Below are 14,464 nucleotides of genomic sequence, written 5' to 3' on the forward strand. Positions count from 1 at the left end.
TCAGCCTGTCTCCCTCATCCAGAAATGCAACACAATTTGAAAATACACGTAAAATTGAAGAAAACAGTCCAGTGAACACAATGTGACAAAGTTTCCATCGTGGTTTCCTTTAATAGGGGAGAATACTGCACCTCTGCAAAACCCACAGCCCTCCTCCTACTGCCACAGACTTACACCGGGATGCACAAGAAGAGAGGAGAGGGTGGAATCCCACCAAGCTCCAGTAATCCCAGAACTGGTAAACTGGTTTTCCACACTACTACTGTAAAACCCCTGAGGCGGTACCAGATACAGGAACAGATTCAACACAAGACTTGACAGGTCAGCATGTACCAAGGCTACTGAATTCAAGTGGGATTTCTGAAGGCGGAAATTTGCTCGTATCCAAGGTTAATGCAAAGCAAGGGTAACTATTAGGCAGTAACATTTATGCGTCTTCCTACCATCAGTCTCTCACCAAAACCAGTTTGGAGGGACCAGATTGCTCCGGATTCTTTCAGCACATGGCCTTGTTTCTAAAAATGGCAGAGCTGATTCAAAATGCTAGTTGGTTTCCATGACAGTCTTTCCTTTACATCATCTTCATTTCCCCTTGATTTTCTTGGAGGAGCTTTCCAAAAAACCCAAGCTTTGTTAGAGTTTTACTTCTTCACTGACGAACAGCAGGAAACAGAAGTGATGTTTCAGTAGAAGTCATTACTCTGTGGTGAGTACTGGTCTACTTAACTGGAGCGAGAGGATGAACTGAGGCGGCCAGCGTACACCGTCCGATGTCTGCAGTGGGTGTTCATGCACGAGGACATCAAGGGCTCTTCCAAAGCTTGGGCACCAACTGGCTACGCAAGGCTGGCTCGGCATCAACTTCTTTGCAGAGCTTACTTTGCAACGTCAAAAAGAAGCTGTCCTACAAAAATCCCCTGATCGCTACGAGGTAAGAGATGATAGCTCCATTAGCACCGTCCTGCTTTTACCAATTACTGCTCAAGAGGCAGCCTGAAGCACAATGAAAGAATAAATATGGTTCATCTCAGCTTCGTACTCTACAGCCACTAACACACTCCAGGGAAAGAAAGCGCTTTCTACTCTCACTTTGTATGTTGTAACAACCATCCTGCTTCGCCACAATAAATAAATCACCAAAGCGAAGGAAAAATGCTTTGACTAAACTGAAAGACACCGTGTCCAAGCTACTACAAATAACTCCAAATGAAAGGTCCCAATTCTGCAGCATTTATCTGCCCGAGCGCTCTCCCTAAAAGGATTAAAATGTGCCTGAGCACAGGAAAGCTGTAACTGGGTCACTTTTTTGAACGGAAGAGATGTACAGTAATTGATGAAGATACAACATTCATCCAAAAATGTGAGAGGTACAGCGGCAATATGATGGAAATGCGAGTATTTGCCAAGTTCTTCATGGTACCACTTTCCATTGATTCATTTAGTGGATGCAAAGGAGTTTCCTAAGTATTTTCATACAGGATGTTTGTGTCACTGCAACACATTTCAGCTACATTTTTCAGAGCTGCTTAAGATATTTGGACACATTTAAAATGAAGAAGCAATTGCATCTGGTTTATGTACCCAGGTCTGACAATCTGTGCTTAAACAAAAATATCTGCTCATTATACTACAGCAGCTTTACCAAAGAAGTAAGAAAATAAAAACAAATACCCCCGCTCCAACTCTGCATTTCCCAATCGACCATCTTAAGAATTCCTATCTGTGCTACTCGCGGTCTGATCAGCAGAGCGCAGCACTGGCACATTTAATAAGCACCTAAGGTGTATGCAAAGCTGCAAAGCAAGGACAAGCTCCTGTTCTCATACCCGAGAGGCCTGTGTACCCGTATTTGCAGAAGCTGGCTACGCACCCTCACTCAGAAAGGAGCAAGGCATCGGATAAATTTTACCTTTGAGAGCGCAAGGGTCTAGCGTGCTCCAATTACAGCAATCCAAGCCACTGTGTGCAAAGAAACAGCTTTGAGATCCAACAGAAAAGCACAAAGATGGTTTTCAGAATGAGAAACGGTTGAACTTTTTCAATTTTATAGAAGTTTGGGGTTTTTTTTAAATCAAAATCATCACTTAGGTCCCCACATAGAGCATACTTCTCAATCCCTGCTGCAAAGATAAAAGAAACATCCTTCCTGAGGTGCCGAAGGATAGCTGTAGGACTGGCTTATGCGCAGGCATCGCTCAAGGCCAGAAGGGCTGGAGTAATTAGAGACAGTACTGACTTTTTAATTTAGCTCTCAGTTTGGGGACTGTGGAGAAACCCTTACCCAGCCAGAGATGAGAAATGTGATAGAGGAAAGCCAGTGAAAAAGTGACAAGTGTTTCCAGTAGGGAAACTCTGAATACTGGCTATGTACATTCTTAATCCCATGTCTAAGAAATCTGCATTCAATAAAGAAAATACTTTAATGTGTATCATTTTTTGAGTTCAGGACTTTAATTCCATTTTCCACATTCCCTGTCAATGCTGAATTGTTCTAGCCAATACTTATTGCATGGCATGGTTAACAGTGAATTCTTCTCTTTCAAAAGACCACACAGGATGTGTTTTTTCTACTCCCAGCTTCTCCCCTCCAAAGGGGGAAAAAATAAGAAAAAGAAAAAAAAAAACCCAACTTTTAAGCATTGCCATGAGCTGGCAAATTAAGGGAAACCTCTCATTCCTGAGACTTAGCATTACAGAGGAGTTAGTCCAGGCCATCCATTTACCATAGTTTAAAGGATCAGCCTGGAATGAACAAAGAACAAGTTCTTAACTATTCATCTACTGTTTTCAAATAAAGTTCGCTAGCTCACAGATACGTGGGTAAAACCATCTGCAGCTCACATGTAAAACAACTAATTTGGTAAGTGGAAGCCGAGACACAGAGTAAGCAGCTTGGCAGCTGTATGAACCCGCTTCGGCGGTATTACTGCCACTGTGACCAAAATTCACCTCTGTAAAGCAGGTGGATCTTAGTCACGGCCAGATTTCCTGCGTGAGGCTTGAAGAGATGCCCGGACTCGCGCCGATTCTCTGCGGATGGATCGAACGCACCCAAAGGATGGCCGTTACTTCCAGCAAAACAGTCCCGCACTTGTGTTTTCTTTCGTAGCTATCATTTGGTTTAGAGGCAAAAATGGATGCACCGAGCAAAAATGAATGGTTAGCTACTGAGGACAACATTAGCATGATAACTACCTGACAGCTTTAAGTTTGGATTTGACATTGCTATAGTGAAGCAGCAGTGAGATCGCCTTATTACCATTCACAAAGACCTCAGCCCAGGGAGCTGCAGCGGTACAGTACACAGCCTCACATAATAGCATACTGGCTAAGGAATGTACTTTCTTTAAGAACAAAAATCCCACATACAATATGCGTGGGAAAGGCAGCCAGGGTTACAGTCCTTCTGTACAGCCTACAAAATAAATTCGAGAAAAAAAAGCCACAGAAAATAGACCATCCAATGAGCACAATACTTCGATCCCAGTTCCTTGTTGGCTGGAAAAAAAAAGACCCCCGAAATCCCAGACCCTGTCTGATGCAGAATTTCTACAGCCTGTTGTTTCACAGAGGGAGGAGGGGGTCCTAATCATGGCTTGGTTATACAAGGACAAGTGGAGCTTTGGGTTGTTATGGTGGAAAGCAATTTCTCATCATACAAAAAACTACAGAGATGAATTCAGCCCCAAAGTAGCCAGTACCGCTCTGGTAAGTGCCCTGGCCACGCTCAGTGATTATGCAAATAACAATGTTATGTTATAGCTATAAATCGGCTTAGAAACTGAAGAATTTTCCCAATGCAGTAGAAGAAAGATTGGGAAGGTGGAAAAACCAGCAGCTCGACACTTAAGCCCAACATCTGAGTCAGTAGAGTTAACAAGAATTTACATTTATGCATGTAAAGCCAACCTGGGCTCAGCTCTTTGTTTATAAAGAGAGCTGCTTCCAATGGCATGAGACACATTAGCGGTATACGATACACTAATTTTCCAAACCCTTATAATAACACAGCAACATGAGGAATGTGTCTACTTGTAACATGCAATTTATACCATAAGCTGCCCATAAACTTCTGAACAGCAGAAGAAAAGGGCCGGTTCATTAACTTTGTCCAAGTGTCATCCGGGAAAGCCTGGCCCGTGATCGCACCCCCGCTCTGGCTGAGCCACCGACGCAGCCTCCAGCTGCCGGCCACGATAACCGGGCAGGATTCCTGAAATCTGGAAAGGCAACAGAGGCATTCAGGCTGGCAGATCCGAGGCGACGGCGCTGCCCAGCAAGGGCCTGGCGTCCCTGGGGCCAGGGCAGAGCAGGGCACTGGGGGCGTGCTGCAAGAGCTGCAGAAAGGACTTTCCATGCTACCCGCCAGCAAAATCGGGAGGGTGAATGACGACCTCTTCCTCCCATCACCAAGAACATGAACGCTGCAGAAACCGATGGCGAGCATCTTCACCCTCCAAGGATGGTTTTTTGCATTCATAAAATGATTAGCTAAAACTGAGTGATTTTCTTTTTTCCCCTAAAGGCCAATACTTAAGGAAAAAAACAGAGACTGAGGTATTAAAAACAAAAACACACACACAGAGAAAAAAAAACAAAAAAAAATCAAGACAACAAAAAAATGCCCCGAGGGCCGGAGCCCCTCTGCTGCGGGGCCGGGCTGGGGGGGCTGGGGGTGCTCAGCCTGGAGAGGAGGGGGCTGCGGGGAGGCCTGAGTGCGGCCTGGCAGCGCTGAGAGGGGCTGCAGGAAGGGGGGGGCAAGCTTTTAGCAAGGCCTGTTGGGACAGGACAAGGAGTGATGGATTTAAACTGAAGAAGAATAGATTTAGGCTGGGTATAAGGAAGAAATGTTTTACAGTGAGGGCGGTGAGGCACTGGCACAGGTTGCCCAGAGAGGCGGTGGAGGCCCCATCCCTGGGAACATCCTAGGCCAGGCTGGACGGGGCCGTGAGCACCCTGGGCTGGTTAAAGCTGTCCCTGGCACTGCAGGGTGGGGCTGGGTGGGCTCTGAAGGGCCCTGCCCACCCAAAGCGTTCCATGGTTCTATGACATTCCTACACGTGGGCACTGTAACGCACCAGGCTATCTGTTCAGACTAAGGAACCAAGAGCAGTCAGCTAGCCACATACAAATAGAGGGAAAAACGCTGTCCCACAAAGCAAGAATCAACAGTTAAAACTTTGGATTCTGCAACCGTACCGAAGAGCAACTTCAGATGTTTTCAAGCAGAAAACACTTCCTTGCAGTACAAGCCACAGAGCAAATCAAGAAAACACAGACCCTGAAACTTCTTTCACACTCTCTGAACCAGGAGCACTGTTGGCCTGAGGGCACAGTTTCACGATAACCTGGCTTGAAGGGGTAAAGCCAATTTTTTAAAATCCTCCCCCCAGTCCTTCAGCCCCAGGCTGCTCTCTCCTACTTCCTCTCATTGCAGCTGCAACTGTTCTAGTGACTACAGTGTAAGTCGCTGAAGCAACCCGGATTGAAAAGAAAGAGGAAAGCTGAACTTCTCTTGGGGGATTATTTTTAAGCGCGATTAGCTCAGTGATTCACCTCCCAACTCTTCATCCCAGAAACTCTCCCACTGTAACTGTCCTGAGACAGCAGCATGGAAGGTGGGAAGGAATAATCAAGGACAGAAACTTCTTAAAGTAGATTTCTGCAATAGAGAAGCCTGGCGGACTTGGAACCCACTGCAGACCACATCCAGACCCACACAGATACCACGGAGTCGATTCTAAAACTTGCCCATGTTATAGAGAACAGCAGTGATTTTCAGCCTGAAACTGTGCAAACCAGCTGTGATGTCTACTCATAGGAGGTCACACATCCTCACATAATCAGGTCGCAACCACAATCCTATGGATCCTACGCTAGCTGAGGAAAATCAACCAAAGGCGAGGCACTACCTTCTAGGGTGAGAAACAATTTAAGGCCTTACTCGATGGAAAAAGCACTTGTAGCAAGCCCCTACAGCATCCATCACAAATTTTCACGGAGCAGCCCTAAAGCAAAGATGAAGCGTTAAGACTACCAGTGCAAAAACACTGGCTTTTGCAGTCAGAATCATCTGTGCCCTAGCAACCACGGTGTTTGATCAAATACCAACAAACATCACGCAGACCCACAGCGATGCAGCGGTGACCAATACAAATGTAGCAAGGCAGAAGTGTATGGAACGATTTAAATAAAAAAAAAAAATCAGGCTAAAGATTACCAACCTTTTCAGGGAATAATTCATCACCTTATAATTAAGAAGGCTGAATCATGGCAAAAAAATTAATGCCTACAACCTTCAGCAAGAAGCAATATATACGCTGACATGGTTTGTTTGTCTCTTGGGGTTAACTTGGGGGTGGGGAATGGAAGGGGATAGATGAGCAATCTATTGACAACCCTTCAAAATCTGTTCCGTCTTTTTTTTGCATTATGGTAACTAAGAGGCAATGAATACTGATTTAAAAAGAAAAAAACCACCAACCTCCCCCCCCCCCCAAAAAAAAAAAAACAAAAAGACCACTTATAAATAAGAGACTCCTTTCCTTTCCTGGATGTTCCATCTTATTTTTATTATCCCTAGCTGAAACTAGGGAAAAGTGATTGACAGATAAATAAATTATAAGCTTTATCTCCCAAATAAGTACATTTCAAACAAATGTGGCATTTCTTATATTATGACAACAAAACATGCGTAAAAGAGATCATCTTTGGAATAGGGTGGGAGGAAAAGAGGCGGAGGGTCATGACAATGTAACCCAGTCTCCAGCGCTCATCCCGTACTGCCTCTCAGAACTTAAAATGGTGAATAACCTGGGCTAATTACAACAGCATCACCACGCTGTCACCACCAGGCAGCTTGTCTGAGCCCAATCAAATCGAAAATGGGTGATAATTGTAAAAGATACTGGGATATGAAACTGTCTGCAACCGAACCTAAAATTCTGTAACCTAAACCCCGAGACGCTCAGGCTGCTCATTCACAGACGAAGCAATTGCTGCTACGGCTACCACGCACACCGCTGAGCCTCGTGGATTGCTCGCAGCGTGACACGCAGAGGCACTCAGGCTCCCCAATGCCCCCGTAAACCCAGACTCAGGTGCCCAGCGCGCATGAACGCATGGCTGTGCCTGCCTACGCTTGCGTCCTTTGGCAGAGGGCTGCGGGGAGCATGCAAAAAATCAGCCATTACCCTCCAGTGCCATCTTTACCTTTTTCATTGCCATTATCCCCTACGACCATAAAAGAAGAAACGCTAGCGGTGGCGTGTAAATACACGACCCAAACATTTCATTTAGCAAGACACTGTATTTGCTGATGTGCACCGGATTCACTTTGAAATCAATAGAATGCAAAATCGGGGTGCATCAAAAATGGTGATCATGGCGAGCAACAAACTTTACTGATCCAGCCTTAGCAAATTTTAAATCATTCCTTCTTTGCTAAATGTTGCATGTACATAGATTTTAAAATAGAAATGTAGAAAATGTAATTTTTTTCTCCTCGTCAACACCGTACTGCAAGACCGTGTACACTGTAAAGAAAGTAAATGTAACTAGAAACAATCGCTTCTATAACATCGCCAACGAAAATTAAATGATTGCTATAAATTAATACTTACTGCCAAAAATACGGTATCCATTCTGGTTTAATTGAACTCATTTAATTGGCAAACCCAAATGGAAGCCAACGTGCCAATTAAGTGATTGTCCCAATTTTCAAAGATTCTCAGGGACAAGCATCGTGCTGGGAATTAGCCTGTGAAATAAAAATGACTCGCTAACCAAAAGCTTAACAAAGGAAAAAATACTTGATTCACGCAGCAATAACAAGGAAAACAAGTTATGCGAATTGAAAATGAAATATAGGTTACTGGTGCAATGCCAGACCAGAACTGTTTTGACCAAAATATTATTACAGCCTGATGACTGTTTGGTGTGCTGTATGGAACATTTGTCTCATATCAACGCCTGTTTTGTCCACACCATCTGAAATCCCATTTCTATCCCATCGTTATCTTCATTACCAACGGCACCCTGTGACCCATCTGCTACGCAGCCTAAGCTGCAGCGATTCGCACGAAAATGCTGCCGAGTGCTGGACAGAGAAGACGTACTACAGTTTCTGCAAGATTAACAGAAGACTTACTAACCCCGGCAAGTCAAAAGCCTGAGAGCCTTCATCAGCACAAAACTAACCTCCAAACTTGAAGGTAACATCTTCCATAGCAGTTAAGAAACGCAGTGACTCTTCAGACTTAGAGCCAGAAGCCAACTGCTGAAGTATCTAGGTGAAGAAATATCTAAAATCTATTTCCACCGAATTTTCCAAGTCATTCGAAAAACAACAGAAAAAACAGAACTTCAGCTTCCTATCTACTAAAACTTCCCCTTGCAATTGAAAGCTTAAAACTTTGGACTTTTAAAAAAGTACCTGCAGGGAGGCAGCGTCCAAAAGCACTCTTTTTCCCGAAGAAATCTACGGCGTGTAACCCACCTGAAAACAGGATGAGCCTAACAAAACTGCCTGCACCCATACCAAAGAGCTCACAACCAGACACCCAGCTGTAAAATTCTGGTGTTGGTTCATACGCTCACAAAGCATGAAAAGCTGTAAGCCACAGGAATAAAAAGTCCAAAACGTCAGTTTTTACATGTTAAAGGCTATTATATCTATGTATCTCAGTTGCTGAAATGAGACCATTTCAGTAAACCACCTTTTTGGAAATCACCATACGTGACGGGGCCAAGCAAGTCAACGCGCTCCCTTGTTCTTCAGATTTTGCCAGAGTTCCTGGAAGCATTCATGTTGGCTTGCATCAGGACTGACATACTCAGAAACACGCCTGATGTTTTTTGCATTAAAAACCAACCAACCAACCAAAAATAATTTAAAAAGAAACTCGATGTACTCAATTTTTTCATCTATTCTTGCAGAAGCCACACAACCAAGATCTGGGGCAGCTAGACAAAGAACGAGAAACAAACCCTGCACTAAGGAGAGTGAAATCTTTCTTTAAACCTTTACAATTCACTAATCTCTACACACTTTTATAAATTGCATTTAAAAATAGTTTGCTCCTCACTCATGTCCCAGATTTAACAGAGTGATATATTGAGGTCTCATTAAAAAGCCTTTATTACCTTCACAAGCCATGGTACGTTACCTTACCTAGTATCAAACGCTGAAAGTACTACAGATCTCGGAATCCATCTGACCTGATATAAGAACTAAGATTATTCCAGGGACTTCACAGGACAGGATCTAACCTCTGTGCCTTTCTAAAACATTTGTGGGCTTGTATTTTTCCTAAGAAAATTCCACCAGCAGAAGCCGAAAAAGATGATGTGTACCAACTGCCAACGACCTGCCGCCTTGTTCGCTTATGCATTTGACAAATTCAAGGATGCATAACACTTTCCCGTCAGTAATTTAGCAGATCCTGCTTCACACCTTTTCTAGGCAACCTGGTTATAAACTAGTAACGCTGGGGGATACTACAGCTATCACTCAATAACCTCACTATGGCCAAGCGTACTTCTGGAGCCTAAAAGCTACCATTCCGAGGTGCAGCGGGGTGGGAAAGGCTGATTTCCTCAAGGTGACGAACTCTTGGTCACCTCCAGCCATGATCTGCTCACCAATGAATCCCTACAGACATTCACTGGAGGATGCAACCAGATGTCAGGGTGATCGCCTGCGTTCTTCTGCTCAGGGCACTACGGAAAAAATCTCACAGTAAATAAACCTACCACAGCTTTATTTTGAAAGCTTCCAGAGCGGAATGAAGCAGCAGACACTGCAGAAAAACCAACCTTTTCAGAAACACATACAGATACACAGACAAAAGAAATCCTATTTCTAGCTTTGGGGTGAGTCCGTTCACCTTAACTCAATGCCTTGTCAGGTTAATGCAGCTTCAGGTGGTATCCTTCTGCGACAGCACAATTTCAACAGGGTGCGTACGTACAGATTTGTATATTTATCTCACTGTTTTAATCCTGCTTCCTCACAAAATTTAGACAAATGGAAGAAAAAGGCAACGGGGATAGAGCGTGCGTGCGTGTCTGTAAGCGCACCAGCCTGCTGGGGGGAGGCTGTTAGCACGCTGCTTTTCAAACACTGCAACTCCCTGAACTCATAAAGAGGTGCTGAGAGCAAGTCAGATGTTCAATAACACAAGGTAAATGTAATATTAAGTACAAATATCAATTTATGCTGAAGTTAATGACAGGCTGAGGACAGCTGTTTTGTAGGCTCGTATGAGGAACATGATATAAAGGCTCTCTTTCACAACTTCATTTCTTCTAACATAGAAATAGAGCACTCTTCAGGACCTTACAAGGAAAAGATACTCCTTTCCTTTAAAATAACATTACTATCCCAGAGAAATGTTAGAAAATCCATATACTGCAATATTACTTGACTCAAATATGGGTTTCCATCCCTAGAGCTCAGAAGTGTTCTACAAAAGAAAGCCAATATCACCAACTGCATTTTCCAAACTGGAGCAGAGAGAAAAAACCAGCATGTGTGAAGGTTACCCAGCAGGCCAGCAGCGCAGTGGGAAGAGGAGGCTGAGAGGGTGAGAAAAACGGTGTATCTAATATGACCAAATTCTAAAAATAGAGAACGTGGCGGGGATACAGCATACAGCAGTCCCTGAGGACTACTCAGGCAGCTGTCTTGTTATCGAACTCCTGCAAAGTCTGTCCACCTAGTGCTGCATCTCATTCAGCCTGCTGCTCAAAATCTGTAGCACAGGATTTCCTAACTACTATGAAGTTTCAAGAACCACCAGAAGTACCCAAACAAACCAGGTCTCCAAGACAAAATCACTTCCCTTTCTGCTAAACCACAAACAAGAAGCAAGCAGTTTTAAAAAGTAGGTGAAAGCACAAACAAGAAACGTAAGAAAGATGATAGAAGTAGTATCAAACAAAGGGCTAAAGCCACTCAGGTGCCCAGAATAAATTGGCAATGACAGAAATATTAATAGAGTTTCTGCCCTACCTTACATTTACAGTATACCTACATACCGACATTCAACCTCCATACATTTAGAAAGACCTTTAGTTTATTTCTTATTGAGAAAAAGCTCTGGGATCAAAGCACTTAAATAAATTAATAGTAAGCACTTCAAAATATATGGAGGATAAAAGGGGGGAGGGAGAGTAGGGACGACTTGTTTATGTTCATCTAACTGTGAATGCATAAGTCGCCTCTTCCCAAAGTACAAAAACATGTACAAAGGCAAAGTTCAAGAGACAAATGAATAAGCATCACCGGTCTGTCGACGGTGTCAGAATTTCCCAAGCTCTCCGCAGTGTTGCGAGGCTCAGCATTTGCTCACCTGGCAGAACGTGGAATTCATTTACAGTGACAAAGCCTTGCACCCAGTTGGGTCCCCAGCTGTTCGCCACGGCAAGCCACGGAGAGCGGAAAACACCACAGCTACCTCCAACTCCTCCGAGCCTCTGCAGCCTCCACTCCCCAGGGGCTAAGCAAGCGACAACGAAACCTGACGCAACTGCAACTTAAACAGCTACCAAGGAAAAATTAAATGTATTATGCCACTATGTGAAACTCGCGTACCACGTAAGGAGCACGCTCTGGGAAAAGGCTAAAGCAGAGGCTGCTAAAAATGCAAAATGAAGGAAAAGAGCAAGGAAAAATATCTCAGGCTGAAAACGATCGGGAAGAAGAGAGAACATAGTAGATGCAGTGGTTAAACAGAGACTAGAAAGTGACAGTGTTGAACACTCTCCTTGCAAATATTACCTTCTGACTGGACATAAGGCAGAGGTTGAAAATGGAAATGTGATTCGCCCAACACAGCAAACATCAGCAAAGTGAGGTTTTTCTACCAATCTACAATGTATTCAGAGGACCATGAGGTCAAGACAACGCTGTAAGCACAGATCCAAGCCATTATAAATACAGCAGCTTTACACGTGGCCCTGCACTTCCTCATACCAACTCACCGTGCAGCAAATCTCAGATGGGAATTTTCTTGTTTATCCCCCCCTAAATCTCTTTTTTATAGCCACCTGGACTGCTCAGTTTTTATATCGCTGGCATAGAGCGGTGCAAGAGGACACGTTCTAAAAAGTGAATTAATAGTTAGCACAGCGAGAGGAACATTAATTATGCACAAGTCTGGGTTGCAGTATAGAGCTGAATACTGAGCGATGCCCATGAGCACAACAGCCTGGATGAGAACAGGGAAAGTATCAAGCCAGCACAGGTGAACCTTCCCTTCATCGTAAATCAACAATGGAAAAAAACACAATCACACGTGAGGTATGCCAGCCAAGCTGTGTTATAGGTGGAGACACCGAATTACAGACTCACATTCCTGAGACACACCTTGAGGTTACAGACAGCACGGTGGCAAACAGTGATTTACACAAGACTCCTGGCTCCAGGGCGTTAAGAAGCACCAGGCGCTGAGGCTGGGAGCGTGCACCGCCGGCGCAATAACGCTGATGAGAACAGACAGCGCTCTCAAACAGGCGGCACCAGCGTGAACTGCTGGCCAAGGTAGAGAGAAGGGAAAAAATACCCGCGTATGAGGAAAAAACATACTCAGGAAGCGACAACTGCAAAAATTCAAAATGAACAGTGGCTAAGCAAGGAGTCAGGCAAAGCGAAAAGCACAGAAAATAGCAGCAGATAAAAACGCTGGTGAAGCCTGTGTTTCGCGTTGGGTGTTTTGGCTTGAAAGTAGAGTTTGGAACAAAATATTATCATTGTATTATATGGGGTTTTATGATGCTTTTAAGAGAGTAAAACATAGTACTTGGTGGTGTTGGGTTAATGGTTGGACTGGATGATCTTAAAGGGCTTTTCCAACCTAAACGATTCGATGATTCTATGATTCTCTTTGTTCCCCTGTTTAAAAAATTAAAATAAATACCAGGCTCGGAGGGAGTTTATTACCTACACATGTTCTGAACACTGTGTAAAGAACAGCTAATCCACAGTCTCTTTCACATGACCCAGCCAGATATTAATGGTGCTTTAAACTTCAGCTAATCCACTGGGATGACTACTCCGCAGCCCCACACACCAGATGAACCCGACCATCCTGCAGCACAGCTATATCTAGCCCACCTCCCGCGCTGCTGCTGCACTGCGGGCACTCCAGGAGCAGGGAACACGTGGCTTTTCCAGGCTGGAGCCCTGCCACTGCCACCCGATCCAACGAGAGGGGAAAAATGGTCACCGGTGCCACCTCGCAGTAAGTAATCTCAGGCATGCTGCTGGACTGCCCGCCCCCCAAGGGCACCACTGCTTTCCTGGAATACCCAGACCTTCCCCCTGCCCACGGTCTGTCGCAGAAGGGATGTCCTCTTCAGCTTAGTATGCTAATGAGGCAATTTAGAAAATCTGAAAAATAAGCAAGATACAACTTCCAGACACTCCGATACTGAAACAAGGCAGGTCAAGCTTCTGTGAGGTAAGATAATTCAGAAAACCACCTAATCAGATTGCCCTATTCGGCTGCCAATAAAATAACTTCTGACCTTCCAAACTCAGCAAATGCTAGAGGGAGTTGGGGAAGTGGAACTGCAGGCACTTTACTCACTCATTTGAAAAGAAAACAAATAGATCAAGGTAATACAGTTGTCTGTGGCCCACTGCCCACTTGTAGTGCCTCCCGTAAGCACAGAACAGCACCTTTGCGCTTGCCTTTCCGCAGATCTCTTCCCTCTGACGGTAGGTTAGCTTTCAGGCTGAGGCTTTATTTCTGTAGACTCAGCCAGCATTTTGCTAAAAATCTTATTTTTCCACAATGCTGCATGCTTCAAAGAGCATGTTTTTGCAAGAAGTTCCCTTCATGCTCAAAAGCCTTGCTGGAAAAGAGGTTAATGCAGACTGAAAATCGTTGTGACATTATGGACCTTTTAATTGGTTACTAGACCTGCTTTGGGGCACATATTAATAGGGCAGAAGCGTTATGCATGCGCCTTCTCTCTCCCCCCTTGACAAACTGCCAGAGGAAGGGAAGTATTTTGGTCTTGTTGAAAGTACTATGCAATCCATTTAAAACTCAGGGAATGTAAATCACCGCGTAACTAGAATATAAGAGTAGATTGTTCCGAACCGAAAGCAATGCATATAGAAAAGACAAGGGTGTTTTACCATAGCGCTGAGCGTCTCCTCCCAGTCTGGCCGCTCTCTGGGATGGATGCTTCTCTGAAGCTCTGGCACAAAGTCATCTTCTTCTGTATGTACAGAGGACTTCATCATTCTGGAAGGGAGGATAGAGAGGTTTGACAGTCAGTGACAGTTTCTGGGTAATCGTACATACAGCCCGTTACGGTGCTCAGTTATGTGGCTCATGCGACGATATAAATGCTTTTATAAATCCAGAAATCCTACAGGCTTCTAAGTTTCTCTTACTTCCTCATTATACAAGCAGGACAAGGGTGTAAATCTGGTGGAGAGAAATCTGCA

At 44.3% G+C, this 14,464-nt stretch overlaps 1 protein-coding gene across 1 annotated transcript in view; it reads right to left on the reverse strand.

Moving 5' to 3' along the window:
• Nucleotides 1–14,257, reverse strand: part of ARHGAP32 (Rho GTPase activating protein 32) — a 157,042-nt gene extending 142,785 nt beyond the window's left edge. Inside the window, 1 exon segment of the mRNA XM_075723289.1 lies at nt 14,150–14,257. Coding sequence (XP_075579404.1) covers nt 14,150–14,257 — 108 coding nt within the window.
• Nucleotides 14,258–14,464: the final 207 nt, after the last annotated feature.

This window comes from Pelecanus crispus, chromosome 19, assembly GCF_030463565.1.
Source record: "Pelecanus crispus isolate bPelCri1 chromosome 19, bPelCri1.pri, whole genome shotgun sequence".
Taxonomy (NCBI): domain Eukaryota; kingdom Metazoa; phylum Chordata; class Aves; order Pelecaniformes; family Pelecanidae; genus Pelecanus; species Pelecanus crispus.